At 33.9% G+C, this 16,007-nt stretch overlaps 1 protein-coding gene across 1 annotated transcript; it reads left to right on the top strand.

The window, feature by feature from the left end:
• Positions 1–687: 687 nt before the first annotated feature.
• On the top strand, positions 688–15,215 carry LOC132726234 (zygote defective protein 12-like; the record flags this gene model as incomplete). Its single annotated transcript, XM_060711510.1, has 8 exons — positions 688–755; positions 8,129–8,230; positions 8,447–8,577; positions 9,292–9,331; positions 11,324–11,431; positions 11,728–11,858; positions 12,483–12,522; positions 15,000–15,215. Coding segments are annotated over exons 2-8 (768 nt in total), but the record flags the coding sequence as incomplete, so codon positions are not given.
• Positions 15,216–16,007: the final 792 nt, after the last annotated feature.

Below are 16,007 nucleotides of genomic sequence, written 5' to 3'. Positions count from 1 at the left end.
TTGTTGACTTAATGAATGTTTTTTTTTCAATATGTTTACCTCAAATGAATCAAATAGAGAGCAATCTATACTTAAAACATAGTATGTTGTTTTGAAATTTGCAATGTTTTAGGCTTTTAAAATAACAAAAAGACATGAGTTTAAACCCGGGCAGCAGTGTTGGGTCATGACGTTTCCCTTTTTTTATTATACTGATAGGGAAACATTAGAACAAAGTTACGTCCCTTCACTAAACAGTCTCAAATTTTTTACCCTGTCAAAAGGGAAAAGTCCAAAGAAATTTATCGAAAAGTTGGGCTCAACATTCGCAAAAAGATAACAATAACAACTGTATAAAAAACCAAAAAATATTTTAAAATTTCTTTCCCTTTTATCGGAAACAATCTTAAAAAAAAATAGAGACGAAGATTTGAAAAATTGAGTTACAACCAAGGGAAAAATTGTACAGAAAATCCCTCAAAAAAATCGTAACCCAAAAGAGAACGTGGGTTTAAATAAATTTAAGTAAAACTTTTTTTAAATTCTTTTAAACTCTCAATGTCAATAAATCTTTATATAAAAAATAATGTTATAATAAGTATGGTAGAAACGTAGCACTTAACACTTCATATATATAACAATGTCATGACTACATTTGCCTTAATTTATAGAAAATTACCATCTTTGCTTTTTTTAAATATTTTCAGACACAGAATGGAGAAGTTATCGATGAGATCAAAAAAGAAAAGGCGTTGTTAGAGGGATATTTAAATGGGGTAACGTTTCAATTATAATGAATGGATCAATACGTTGAGCATTTTACAACTGCCCCAGCCTTGCAATCGACATTACCTTAGTTTTCATCACAAAACTGAAAATGTCTTTGCATATGTAAAAGGTTTAAATTCGTCGCTTCAATCAAACAATATTTACATTTTCTTCGTCTTCCTTGTTAAATTTTTGTTCTGTCCACTTTTTGTCCTCATGATTAACTCCTTGGTTACCTATAGAATTCATCTCCTTATTAACTTGTTTTTGTTATGTGCTCAAAAACAGGTGTATATTGTTATGCACTTGATTGTCCGTTTGTCGGTCATCTGTCCGTCCGTCTATAAGCAGTGTTTCGTGTCAGGTTTTTATCCTTTGTGGAAGAAAATTGAAACTACAGGGCAGAAGTGTTTACCATAATCAAACAATGTGCAGAGCGAAGATTTGACATTTCTCAGGTCATAGTCAAGGTCACACAAGGTCATTGGTATTATTATAAAACTTTTGTGTCCGCTCTATGTCTTTTGAACTGGTAGAAGGAAATTAAAACTTTTTGGCAGGAATAATACTTATTTTGAGACGGTCTGCAGGACACAAGTTTTTTTAAGTTTCATCATTTAAAAACTAAAAAGGGACATTGCTGTTTTCAGTCAGTATATATACTCTGTGACAACTGCATGGATATTGATAATCACAACTCTGTGCCTCAAAAGTAGCTTTTTTAAGGGCATGACCGGTGACATATCTTGGGTCTGTACTCTACAGCAAAATGCGCGAGCACCTTGTCGATGGATCGATCACTCACATTTGAATAAATGTAAATATTTGATTTTTAATCAAGCTCTTTGAAATATTTTTTGTGTTTAGCCAAAGATAAGATGGGCACAATGCTACATGTAAGAAAATGTGAGTCAACATTAACTTTTTAGTAGAGAAATCAAGATGTGTCTCCTTGCGAAAGAAAACACACGAGTTAATATTTGGTAAAAGTTGTAGCAACGTCATTTTAGAGTATTTCGTATCGAAACTGTATCAAAACTTGTGAGAATGTTCTTCGTGGCAAAGCATTCTTCGATTTTTGAAAAAGAAACATATTTTTTTTTAAATTGGATGTTTTGTTTAAACTGTTTTTACCTTTTCTGCTTTGTTTTGGGCGATGGCTCTATAACGGAAATGTCGAGGGTTCTCATTAAAATGTGAAAAGATCACTAAAATGTGAAAGAGCAACTGTTTAGTAGGCGTATAAAAACAACTTTGCATTCGAGCGTATGTTGTGGTGCTCTTGTTTTTTGAGTTTTTTAATTTTTTAATTATAACATAATAATCTAAATTATAATCTAAAAATGTTAAAGTTTTTTCTTTTGTTTGAGATTATCAAACATAATAGAAATTGTAGCCATAAAGTGGAAATCAATTTCGCACCTTCCTATGTATGGTTACAAAACATACAGAGAGAAACTATGTCAAGTTTGCAAACGGCATTTGCATGTACTATACATTTTACAAAATATATACTCTGCTGAGGTAAGATAATATACGCCACAGTGTATTGTAATGCGGTGTCAAAAAGAACTATTTAGTGAGTAAATGGCCATGAATCATGTAACTTGCTCAAAAGAATACGATCTAAATGATATGACCTCAATAGGAGAAATATTTGACAATATTCACATACAGACTGATGACCAAAGACGTAACTTTTGGGGCGTCCTTGGCCGAGTGGTTAAGGTCGTTGAATTCACACTTCTTGCCTCTCACCGCTGCGGATTCTTTCATGTGAGGAAGCTTTCCAGCTAGCTTACGGAACGTCTGTGGTTCTACACAGGTGTCCGTTCGTATCTGAAATAATGCACGGAAGGACACATGAGGTATTCCTCCAGCAGAAAAAAGTGGAACGTCGCTATATGACCTATATTGTGTCGGTGTGACGTGAAACCCAAACAAACAGCAAAATAACCGTATTAAATCAAATGCAAGAACGTTGCACAAAACTAAACATTCATCTTAATTGCAGTTTTTTTTCCATCGATTCACAGTGTTCACAGGTATGCTATGGAACTGATTTACGCTCAGATACATAACATAACATGCTCAAAGTTTCTCCTGTAAGAAATCTTGATGTGCATATATATATAAAATAATAATGAAGAGTTTTATTTTCGGGCAGAATGTTTCCCTTAGTAGAAAAGTGTCGGACATTTATTTTTTTTAATATTGAAACAAGGCAAGTCCCTAATTGTGATGAATGCTCCTCGGATCTGAATGTGTGGCTCTGCGTTTCAATGCAAACTTTATAGGACGATCATTACATAGACCTTATCCTATATCCACGTACAGCCACTTTTCGATCAGCTAACAAACTTTCCAACAACAACTGTCAGTGAACTGATTTAAATAACTTTTCTCTTATAATTCCATTAATATCAATCTTTCAACTTTATAATTCAACAATTTTTTGAAATCTTACCTGAAAAACAAATATGCAACACAATCAAAACAATGTTGACCTATTTTCCGGCCATGTTAAATTTTACTGCCACTTTTCGATCACTTTACGACATCTATACTGCACCTCATAAAAAGCGTCACACAATGTCAAAATTTCATCAATTTAGTAACTAAACGAAAATTTTAAAATTTCAACTTCAGATAAACGGTAATTAACAGTTTTAACATATTTACAAGGTCAGTTTACTGTTCTATTGTTCATTTTGCGTAGTGAGACTGTCACAGTTGGGGCATAAAAATCTGTCCCCTTTTCTTAAGACTCTTACTGGGGTACAGAAAGCCAAATGAACCCAACCATTGCTTTTATCACACTGACCCCACTTGACTATGATTATGAAAGGTCTTTTGCTAGTATCAGGAGAGAATTTTTTGCATACAAGACACTTATCTTTTTCAGGTATTTCATCATCTGAAGATTCATTTTCATATTCATCTATTCTCTCTCTAATGTTTTTTTTTTTTTTTTTGCTCTTTTCATAGGAATACCTGATGTTCCAGGTGTAGGAGATTTTGTTTTTTGTTTCTGTAATACGATTTTGCTAGATTTTGATTCAGATGGTTTTTGTTTTGAAGTTTGATTTTCTTTGTGTTCTTTAATTTTCTTTACAACATCATCTTCAGTAATTGGTTTTCCTGCAATTACTTTGCTTAGTGTATTTCTTGATTTTTTTTGCAGTTTCAACATTTTTAAGTAATTGACCACCTTTTTCCACGAGAAAACTCTCTGCTGACTTGTTGCAGCTGTCGGTTTGCTAAAAAATTGGTCTAGCCGCCTGCGAAAATGAAGTAGCTGGCGCTATCTGATGGTCTGGTACAACATCATCATTGAATGGATAAAGACCACACTTCCTGAATGCTGATGTGATGTTGTTCACAGTCAGTGTGGATGTAAATACTTTACAGGCAATGTGGCAGACATCATACCTAGTAAGTGTGCAGCCACCTGACTCCCGCATTACAAAATAGATAAATACAGAATCCCTAAAGAAAGCCCAACACGGCAAAATTGAAAATGTTGCAGGCTCGGTTTGATTGAGCCTGTTCATGGACGGTACTGGAAAGTGCAAGTTACCGTCCACGCCCCCTAGCACCGGCTTAAGCAGAATTCAACATTTAATACGAACTGGTAAAATTTAGAATTTTGAAACATCCGCAGATGTGTTCATATGGCGGTTGTCACGGCTATGACAAGCCGCATTCCAAGCTACCTCAAACGGCCCAAAGCAGCTAACGTCTAGAGGCTGGAGTATGTGTGAACAATGAGGTGGCAAAACAAAGAGAATGATGTGTTGAGACTTTGCCCATTCTATTAGTCCAAGTGAGCAGTGGCTCTTGTGCCCATCATATAAAACTAAGACAGGGTTATCTTTGTCCCTAGCCGGTAGGTACTTAACAAGATGATCTTGCATAAACTGACAGAAGATATCTGTGTTGGACCAACCAGTTTCTGACACTGTTCCAGCAGCTCCAGGGCTGGCACCTGCCATCAGACCATCAACCATTCTAGCCCTGGAAAAACAAAGAAGGGTGGCACTTGCTGGCCAACACCATTTACACAGACAATCAGTGTAACTAACTTGGACTTGCTAGATGTAACTGCCTGAGTCTTACAATGTTTCCCTGCAAACCACCTTTGGGGTTTGTGCTCAGTGCACAGACCCTTTTCATCTATATTGAACATACGATGTGGTTTTTCTAATAAATTGTACTTAACAAGTATTTGTTTAAGATTTTTAAAGTAATTTTTCAATAACGTAACGTGTTGCACTGTTAGCACGTGCTATTTCAAGGGCACGAGGTTTCTTTAATTTGAGCTCTGGCCAGCGGCCAAGGAATTTGTAGAGCCACTTATCAGTCAGAGGTTTTTGTTCTTTGCCTCTTAATCCAAGGTGGATGGCATAGTCTGTGGCCAAGTTCATTGTTTCCTGCCTACTATAACCATATCCTATTTCAGACATTGTCTTCAAATGTCCTGATAATAGTGCCTCCTGCTCCTGTGAAAAGAGTGGAGATGTTCCAGACTTTACAACATCAACATCAACTCTGCCTGCTACCCTGTCATTCAACGTAGTGTAAGGAACACCAAAACATCTGGAAGCTTTCCTGATGGACATCTCACTTTGCATAACTGACAAATATGCATTTGCCAGGTTGTCAGAGTCATAAGGTCTATATGACCCCCCTCTGGTGACAGTTTGCTGGAAAAAATCAGAGATTACATGAGAATATTGTTTAATTGGTGTAACATTGTTTATTAATTAACTTTAAATTAAGAATTTGACAGTTAAGCATATACATATATTTCAAACGTAACTTTTGTAGTGTAGTATACTTTTTACTATAAAATAGCAGGTGCGTGGCCCTGGAAAATATCAATTTTTGCAAACGGACGAAAACAGAGATCGTTTATGAAATATTTTGAGGAAATAATCTTGATTTATTAATGGGAAAATTTTAGGATTAGTGAAAAACATTATTTTTTATTATTTGAAATTAAAATAACACCTATTTACCTTTCTAATCATCATAATTCATTGCTTTGACATTTTTGACATTTATTGTAGTCGAGGTAAACATCTGATGTGCGTACGCGTCGTTTCGCGACATATAAGGGAAAAAGTAAAACATTTCCGGGGCCGATCGAAAAGAGGTTGTGATCGATTTCGGGCGGTATTGGGATAATTTCCTAAGTAAACAAACGTCCATTTTCAAAATTTTCATGTAAATACTTAGATTAAAATATTATAGCGCGTAACGTCATGTCATGTTAAATGGTGTCATAAGAACGTCTCAGATCACTGTATTTACTTTAAAATTGAATGCCAATGTAATTAAACAGCAAAATACTATAAAATGCATTACGAGAAGCTTGCGGAACATCTGTCCTATCCTTTTGTTATCCTGTTGTTCAGTTTTAAGTATGTTAAATGGTGTCATCGAAAAGTGTTATTACACGACGTCGCTTTGAGCCGTAATGGTCGCGGTAACGTCTTGGATCACTATACTTACTTAAAAATTGAATGCCAATGTTATGAAACAGCAAAACAAACAACTATAAAATGCATAACAATAATACCTATTCTATTGTTATCCTGTTGTAATCAGTGTCATGTTCAAGAATGGAAGGACGTGCGTTAAATGTCCAAACCGAGTAGGTAGATACCGACGATTATCAGACTGAATATTTATAAAAAAAAGTTTGTTGGAATCTGACCAAAGCAATACGTGCGGAGAAATTGTTTATAAGTTAGAAATTAGTGTAGGGCCAGTTCATACTATTTATTTGCGGAATCGTTTGAAAATGAGAATGGTTTTCGTCATGTTGGTGCAACATCGTCAGACGCCGGATCGATTTGAATACAGAAAACCAAGGTATCTTATCAATAATTGATGCTTTTGATAAAGCGTGTGTGCGGGCGTTTTAACCGGAGCTGAGAAGACACATCAAGCTCCCCGAAGTCGGCAAAGTATAGCAGAGCTCAATCTAAACTTAGAATGTAGATGATTTATGCCTATGATCGACTTGAAATTTTCTCTAGTCTCATGATCGCATGGTGTGGCGTCATTGCTAGAGCAATATGAATGGGAAACCCTGGTCCCATATGCCACTGACATACAACCCTGTAAATTTGACATTTTCCCTAAACTGAAGGAGGACATGAGGGGTATCCGTTATAACGATTTGGAGGAACTTAGATTGCCGTTGCATTATTAATAAATGACCCTCGTAGGAAGAAATAAACACTATTAACACAATTGACAGGTTAGTCAATCTGAAATGCAATTATCACCAAGGTATATTCATATCAAATGTAAAAGACATAATTCAATAAATAAAAGATGTTGAGCAAGAAGATTTAAGTACTTTGATCTTGAACTTGGCCTAGTCAACCAACCGGACTACTCAAGGTATGTTACGACCAAATATGATACAGTCCTATGTATAAATATGTTTTTAGCCACATAACGTCAGTCCATTTGAAATACACCCGTTAAACAGTAAAAGCTCTAAGAGCCAAAAAATTGCTGTAATAAGTTAAAATTAACTTCCTTAAAACCAAGGAAGGTAAATAAAAATGTAAAACTAAGCCAAGTTTCATTATCATATTTAAACACAATACTTATTCTGATCAGTTTAAACATTGTGTAACGTTTTATACGAAATCCTTCAATCGAATCAGTGTTCAAAGAATATTCATTTGGCATGTAATGAACTATCTTTTTGCAACTATAGCTCTGTTGGCACTCAGTATCATATTATGAAAAAGTATTTTGTATTGAAGTTAAAATTTTATTTGTTTACATTCTATTACCATTACTGCTTGTTCAGCGCTTCTTTCTTCATTTGTTAATTTAAAACATATAACATGTTCTAAATCCATTTTCAAACAGTATTTAACACATGTTTGACATATCTAATACAGGGTGATAGGACGGCCTAATGATTTTCTTAAGTTTAATCATGGTTTTATCCTACGGTTTTAGCTCAGGGAGAATAGTAAATCTTACACAACCCACTGTAATAGCCCTTTTAGAGGATCAACCCATGGTGACAGCCCCGGGGAATACATAAAAGATCACATTTTACACGGTGAAAGACCTTTAGGGGGGGTTCTTATCATTATTCGCGTTTAAAGTCAAACAATAATTTTATATAAAATATAGCTTATTTCACTGTAAGGCGTTATGAGCTCCACACCGAAAGTGACAGTGATTTTCGGGACATGACTGACATGAACGGACTGACAGGGTGAAAGGAAGGGTCGACAAGGTGACGACATCATGTTCCCCGAATCCTTAAAACAGCTTGCAATTTCTAATTTCAAATCGGCAACCGTTCCTTCATAAAATTTGTCTCATAATTTTTTTTTAGATGGAGCAGTTTGATCAAATAACTCAAATTGAACTGGAAGACTCACAGGCTGAAAACAAGAACCTTCTGAATCAAATTGACGAGATTACAAAACACGCTGAGGTATTATCATTTCACTGAAATTTTACCCTACTGGAATTTGATACTTCATAAAATAATATTTTACGAAATAATGAAACAGAGCATTTTTATGATAATCAAACTTGTTTGACCACCGAAAATAGTAAAAATCTTTGTAGTTCTATATACGGACCATAAATTCTTATTTAAAAAGAAAACTTTCAATTCTCATTTCAATAAATATATCTTTTAAACCAGGCAGAAAAGTTTGAATTGAAAATTCAACTAGAAGAGTCTGTTAAAGAACGGGAGTTATTGGAGCGACTCGAAAATGTAAGAATGGAAGAACTGCGTGAGTTGAAAATTCAAAAGTCTGACTTGGAGAAAAGGTAAGTTTTTCAATGCATATTGTATAAAGGATAAATATCTTTTAAAACTCCTAAATTTTAAAAATAGTTTATTAAATGGGGTTTCCGAGAAGAGATCAATTAAATGTTTTTGGTTTAATAAAAAAAACAATTTGATTTTTATTTCTTATCGTGATAGAAACGAACAGATTGGCTGGCTATCTGTTAATTTGTTTCATTATATATTATGACAGGTTATATGGCCCTATATAAACGTTTGTTTGGATATGTTACCCAATCAGCTAGGCAAGGGTTATTTTGCAAAGAATCGTTTATATACGGTCTTAAAAACTGTCAAAAAATCTCAACAACGAATTTATAATGCAACACAGTTCATTGTTTTAATTAGTGAAAGAAATTGAGATTTCTGCAATATTATAAGATGCATTATTATTAGACATAATGTTACTTTGGCTTTTGACGTGACTTAGTTTGTTATGATACACTCAAAGAGTTACATTTTGGGTTTCATTTTGAGTGCTTTAAAGTCAAACACATTCCTGTTTACTGTTTGCAGTTTTAAATGTTTGCATATGATAAATATCATATTACATTCTTGTAGATTTAATTATGAATTTATTGAGCTGGTATAATAAAATGTTTTTGAACTCGTTCAGCACTGAAACTAAACTCATTCAATTTATCCTTTCTTGAATATCTGCTTTGTAAATCACATGATTATGTTTCTTTTTTCAGATTGTTAGTTATGTCTTATGAGGAAATATCAAAACAAAAGGTTCATGATAACACAAACTATTTTATGCGTTTGTTTCCTTCCTCTTTCGTTTAAGCTCACCTGAGCTAGCTCAGGATTGAGCTATTAGGATCGTTGAATGTCCGTCGTCCGTCCACACTTGTTCGTTAACACTCTAGCGGTCACATTTTTGCTTCAATCATCTTTAAACTTTGTCAGGATGCTTATCTAGGTAAAAGCTAGGATAAATTCGAACATTGGTCATCTCGGATGAAAAACAAGGTCACAGGAGCTAAAAATAGAAATATTATGTTACCACTCTAGCAGTCACATTTTTTTCCAATCACCATCAAACTTTGTCAGGATGCTCGTCTAGGTAATTGCTCGGAGGATTTTGAACATGGGTCATTTCGAATGAAAAACTAGGTCACAGGAGCTAAAATTACAATAGAAAAACCTTGTTAAAGGGATACTTAGGCAAATTTATGACAAAAATATCAAAATTATCCTATGTACTCGAATCACGCTAAAATGACATTTGTAAAAGTCCCAGCATAAATGTCTGTAAAACTTCTATATATTTTTGGTTTGAAGCGTAAATATATCTTTATATGTTGAACAAAATTTAGACGCCGATAGAATCACCGAGTAGTTTTATAACTAGTAATGTGACTTGAACAAACCCTGGAAGTTACAATAACATATTTTGTGGATATAGTATGATTGAAACAAACCTAAATCATTCATTTGACATGTTCTTTAACGTTTCCAGATATCACTGTGACAACTATTGTGAAATCTTAACACACTAACCTGACCCACGTGACATGTTCAAAATCCATTTTCAAACAGTATGTAACACATGTTTGACATTTCTAAAGAATTCAAAATATTTATTTATTATTTTCTGAGACTTAATACGTCTTTAACATTTCGATTTCGTTTATAAGTCTCTTCAACTGTGTGGACGTTTCAATGAATCATTGTGCATAGGATAACCTTCAATCAGTTTTCATCAGAATCATTCAATAGATACCAGAGCAAGATAGTTTTATGGTTCTTGAACAATGTACTTCCCCTCTGTCTTAAACATTATGTGAAATTATAATTAGTTTTCTTTGATTTTTTTCAAGTTATAAAAGAATACTTTACACGTTGACTTGTTTTCAAAAAAAACGTATGTTAAGATATACATGTTTTTGATAAGTAATGTGTTTGGTCACACAACTAATCAATTAATTGTGATTATAAAGGGTATAAAACTAAATCCTTTGAAATATTTATTAAAAAACAATTATATTGTTTCAATACTCAAATGGTCGATTCTCGAAAAAGTTGTAACAGAGATTGTTTCTGTTATTTAATACTCATGGATATTGAACGTATTTGAATAAAATGTTCGGATCATATCATTATTTTGCTATTTTAAGTACGGTTTTATCTGTTCAGCAATGGTTTCTTTTATGCACCCTTCGTGTTTTCAGGAAATTTACTTCCATATTTTTTCCACACAAACATTCTTTACACAACTCATGGTGATAGGCCTATCTAAAGGTCCTTATAGCAATTTTACCTACGGTGATATCTTAATGGTTTTCTCAATTTCTTATCATGGGTTTTTCTCATGTTAACCCACGGTTTTAGCTTCAAGGATAACAGGAAATCTTACACAACCCACTGTGATAGCCCTTTTGAGAATCAATCCATCGTGACAGCCCCGGGGAATACAGGAAAGATCACACATTACACGGTGAAAGACATTTGAGGGGGTTCTTATCACTATCCGTGTTTTTAAGTCAAACAATAACTTTATATAAAATATAGCTTTCTTCACTATAAGGCATTATGAGCTCCACACCGAAAGTGATTGTGATTTTCCGGACATGGATGATATGAACGGACTGACAGGGAGAAAGCAAACGTCGATAAGGTGGCGACATCATGTTCCCCGAATCCTTTAAACAGCTTTCAATTACTTATTTCAAATAAGCAACCGTTCCTTCACAAAAAATTGTCTCATCATTTTTATTTTAGACGGACCAGTTATTTCAACTCAAAATAACTCAAATTGAACTGGAAGAGGTACAGGCTGAAAACAAGAACCTTCTGAATCAAATGGCACAGATTACAAAACATGCAGAGGTATTACAATTTCAATGAATTATTACCACGTTGGACGTCGAGTTAAAATCCCTACTGGAATTTGATACTTCATAAAATAATATTTTACGAAATAATGAAACAGAGCATTTTTATGATAATCAAACTTGTTTGACCACCGAAAATAGTAGAAATGATAATTCATTCTTCAAAGGCTATTAGTCTAATGCAATTGAAATCTTTGTACAATAAACTATTTTTGTAGTTCTATATACGGACACTTATTTAAAAAAGAAAACTTTCAATTTTCATTTCAATAAACATATCTTTTAAACCAGGCAGAAAAGTTTGAATTGAAAATTCAACTAGAAGAGTCTGCAAAAGAACGTCAGTTATTGGAGCGACTCGAAAATGTAAGAATGGAAGAACTGCGTGAGTTGAAAATTCAAAAGTCTGAATTGGAGAACAGGTAAGTTTTTTAATGCATATTATATAAGTGATCAATATCTTTTAAAACTCCTAAATTAAATGTTTTTGGTTTAATAAAAAAATGATTTTTATTTCTTATCGTGATACAAACGAACAGATGGGCTTCTATCTTTTAATTTGTTTCACTATATATTATGACAGGTTATATGGCCCTATATAAACGTTTGTTTGGAAATGTTACCCAATCAGCTAGGTACGGGTTATTTTGCAAAGAATCGTTCATATACGGTCTTAAAACTGTCAAAAATTCTCAACAGCGAATTTAAAATGCAACACAGTTCATTTTTTTAATTACTGAAAGAAGTTGAGATTTCTGCAATACTATAACGTGCATTATTATTAGACATAATGTTACTATGGCTTTTGACGTGACTTAGTTTGTTATCATACACTCAAAGCGTTACATTTTGGGTTTCATTTTTTGAGTGCTTTAAAGACAAACACATTCCTGTTTCCTGTTTGCAGTTTTAAATGTTTGCATATGATAAATATCATATTATATTCTTGTAGATTTAATTATGAATTTATTGAAACTAAACTCATTCAATATATCCTTTCTTGAATATCTGCTTTGTAAATCACATGATTATGTTTCTTTTTTCAGATTGTTAGTTATGTCTTATGAGGAAATATCAAAACAAAAGGTTCATGATAACACAAACTATTTTATGCGTTTGTTTCCTTCCTCTTTCGTTTAAGCTCACCTGAGCTAGCTCAGGATTGAGCTTTTAGGATCGTTGAATGTCCGTCGTCCGTCCACACTTGTTCGTTAACACTCTAGCGGTCACATTTTTGCTTCAATCATCTTTAAACTTTGTCAGGATGCTTATCTAGGTAAAAGCTCGGATAAGTTAGAACATTGGTCATCTCGGATGAAAAACAAGGTCACAGGAGCTAAAAATAGAAATATTATGTTACCACTCTAGCAGTCACATTTTTGCCTCAATCACCATCAAACTTTGTCAGGATGCTTATCTAGGTAATTGCTCGGAGGATTTTGAACATGGGTTATCTCGGATAAAAAATTAGGTCACAGGAGCTAAAAATAGAAAAAAAACTTCTTAACAGTCTACTAGTCACATTGTTGACTCAATAGTCATCAAACTTGATCAGGATGCTCGTCTAGGTAATTGCTCGGATGAGTTAGAACATGGGTCATCTCGAATGAAAAACTAGGTCACAGGAGCTTAAAATACAAAAACCTTGTTAAAGGGATACTTAGGCAAATTTATGACAAAATATCAAAATTATCCTATATACTCGAATCACGCTAAAATGACATTTGTAAAAGTCCCAGCATAAATTTCTGTAAAACTTCTATATATTTTTGGTTTGAAGCGTAAATATACTAGTATCTATATATGTTGATCGAAATTTAGACGCCGATAGAATCACCGAGTAGTTGTATAACTAGTAATGTGACTTGAACAAACCCTGGAAGTTACAATTACATATATTGTGGATATAGTATGATTGAAACAAACCTAAATCATTCATTTGACATGTTCTTTAACGTTTCCAGATATCACTGTGACAACTATTGTGAAATCTTAACACACTAACCTGACCCACGTGGGTCAGGTTAGGAAACAAACATTTTATTCTTTATAAGGAGAAACATTTTGTTCCTGTGACTGCCTGGTGTATTCATTTTGAGGGCCTTTACAGATAAATTAATGAAAAATTCAAAACAAAGAAATGACAATTTTGCCTGTGTATCCCTTTAACACTCTAATGGCTACTGTTTTCATTCAATTATCCTTGAAATTGGTCTGAAAGTTTGTTTTGATGATTTCTAGGACAAGTTGGAATATTGGTCACCTGGAATTAAAAACTAGGTCACACCGCCTTAATATGTAAAACCTTGTTAACAATCTAGTGGTCACACTTTTAACTCAAATATCATCAAACTTGGTTGACCAGGATGCTTGCTCAGATGAGTTCGAATATGGGTCATCTTGGGTGAAAACCTAGGTCAGAGGAGCTAAATATAGAAATATCATGTTAACATTCTATTGGCTACTGTTTTGATCCAAGTATCCTGGAAATTGGTCTGAATGTTTGTTTTGATCATTTCAAGGTCAAGTTCGAACATGGGTCATCTCGGATGAAAAACAAGGTCACACCGCCAAATATGGAAAAACCTTGTTAACACTCTAGTCGTCACATTTTTGACTCAATTATCATCAAACTTGTTCAGGATGCTTGTTCAGTTAATTGCTCGGATGAGTTCGCATATGGGTCATCTCGAATGAAAAACTAGGTCACAGGAGCTAAAAAAGAAAAATCTAGTTAACACTCTAGTGGCTACTGTTTTGATCCAACTATCCTGGAAATTGGTCTGACAGTTTGTTTTGATGATTTCTAGGTGAAGATTGGAAAATAGATCACCTTGGTTGAAAAACTAGGTCACACTGCTCATATATGGATTATCCTTGTTAACACACTAGTGGTCACATTTTTGACTCACCTGTCATAAAACTTGGGCAGAATGCTTGTCTAGGTAATTGTTCGGATGAGTTCGATGGGTCAGGTGAGCGATCTAGGGCCATCTTGGCCCTCTTGTTTAAAGACAATATGATATAAAAATGGTTTTACATATTATTGTGTCGCCGATACTGAGTAGCGTCGACATATAGGAATCACTTCACTGGCATATGAATGTCTGTCGCACAACAGTTGTCCATACTATTCCTCAAAAACCACTTTGGCAATATCATGCAAACTTTACAAGAATGGCCAATGCTAACTCTAGTTGTGCATATCAATGGAATTTACTGGTTCATAATTTTTTTATATTGCCCTTAAATGATTTCTATTTCTTATTTCTAAAGTTAAATCGGAATACACTCTTACATTTCTAATTCAATTTTTTTTACACATAGGATTGATCCGAACCTCAAGAACTTTTGATTATTCATCAGTGTTTTTTAAAGATTTTGCCCTTAAATAAAAAATGGCTTTTTACCATTTAAAATTTCAGACGACACATGTAATGACTGTCCGCTCTTGTTTCCAGCTTTCAATGGCATGTGTCATATGTTGATAGTGAAACTGTTACCAAATGTACAATCTTTAATGAGATACTCTTATTTTTTTAATATGTACAGTTGTGTTTTAGATCGCTGATCTTGAATTAGAGAATGCTGCCATAATAGATAGTCATAAAGATTTTATTTGGAGAAGTAAACAGGAAAGCCGTGCCTTAAGAGAAGAGTTATATCGTATAGAGAGACAACAGATTGTTGACAGAGAACAGTGTGAAAACGATATAAGAAGGATGAATAACACCAAGCACGGACATGCTGTTTATAGACTATACACTCACCACACAAAGGTTTGTTATTGACGTTTGATTCGACCAAATTTAGTTTGAAAGCAATTTCGTCTATTCGCTGGTTGTTTTGATGATGCATTATAAAAATTAAAAATTTGTTTTATTTATCCAAGATGTTTCAGTACAACACGTCTTTTTTGAATATTACTATTTTCACAAAATAATTTTCAAATGATTTTTATAAGTACATATATATAACTGTTGCAAACAAATATTTTTCGGATTAATGACTTTTTGCTGAATTAAAAAGCTTTTGAATAAAAAGATGTTTTGGGCAAGATAACAAATTTTGGGGAAATTCATACTTTCACCACATTTCGGAAGACGCTCAAATAGCATACAGTCAATTTAACATTTCCAACAAACTGTTAAATCACGCCTAAATACAATTGTTAAATTATTTTTCATCAGGCGTTAAATGTGATCACTGATCGCTCTGGTTCCCAATTTTAAAAGAATTTTGTAAAAAGCTATAGGTCTGAGTAAGGCTATAACAGGTAATCAATGGCATGTTATCTGTGTTGATAGTGAAACTGTTATGTAATGTAAGAGTCTCTAATGGGTTGCTCTTTTTTGTGTCGCCTTGGAAATGCGACATATAGGGGTTACTTTTGTCGGCGGCGTCGGCGGTGTCGGCGTCGTTGTCGGTGTCCCCTAAAGCTTGTCCGGAGCATAACTCAGTCACTATAAGTCTGGTTGACTTCAAACTTGGTATGCTTGCTTCTTTCAATAACCCGAAGTGCAGTGCACAAGGACCGGTACTTCTTAATTCTGCAGTTCTTAATTTTTGAG

The sequence above is a fragment of the Ruditapes philippinarum genome, unplaced genomic scaffold (genome assembly GCF_026571515.1).
Source record: "Ruditapes philippinarum isolate M1 unplaced genomic scaffold, ASM2657151v2 ctg4314_1_1_1_1, whole genome shotgun sequence".
Classification (NCBI taxonomy): Eukaryota; Metazoa; Mollusca; class Bivalvia; order Venerida; family Veneridae; genus Ruditapes; species Ruditapes philippinarum.
The sequence above is the reverse complement of the archived record's forward strand: the minus strand, read 5'-3'. Positions and strand labels throughout refer to the sequence as shown.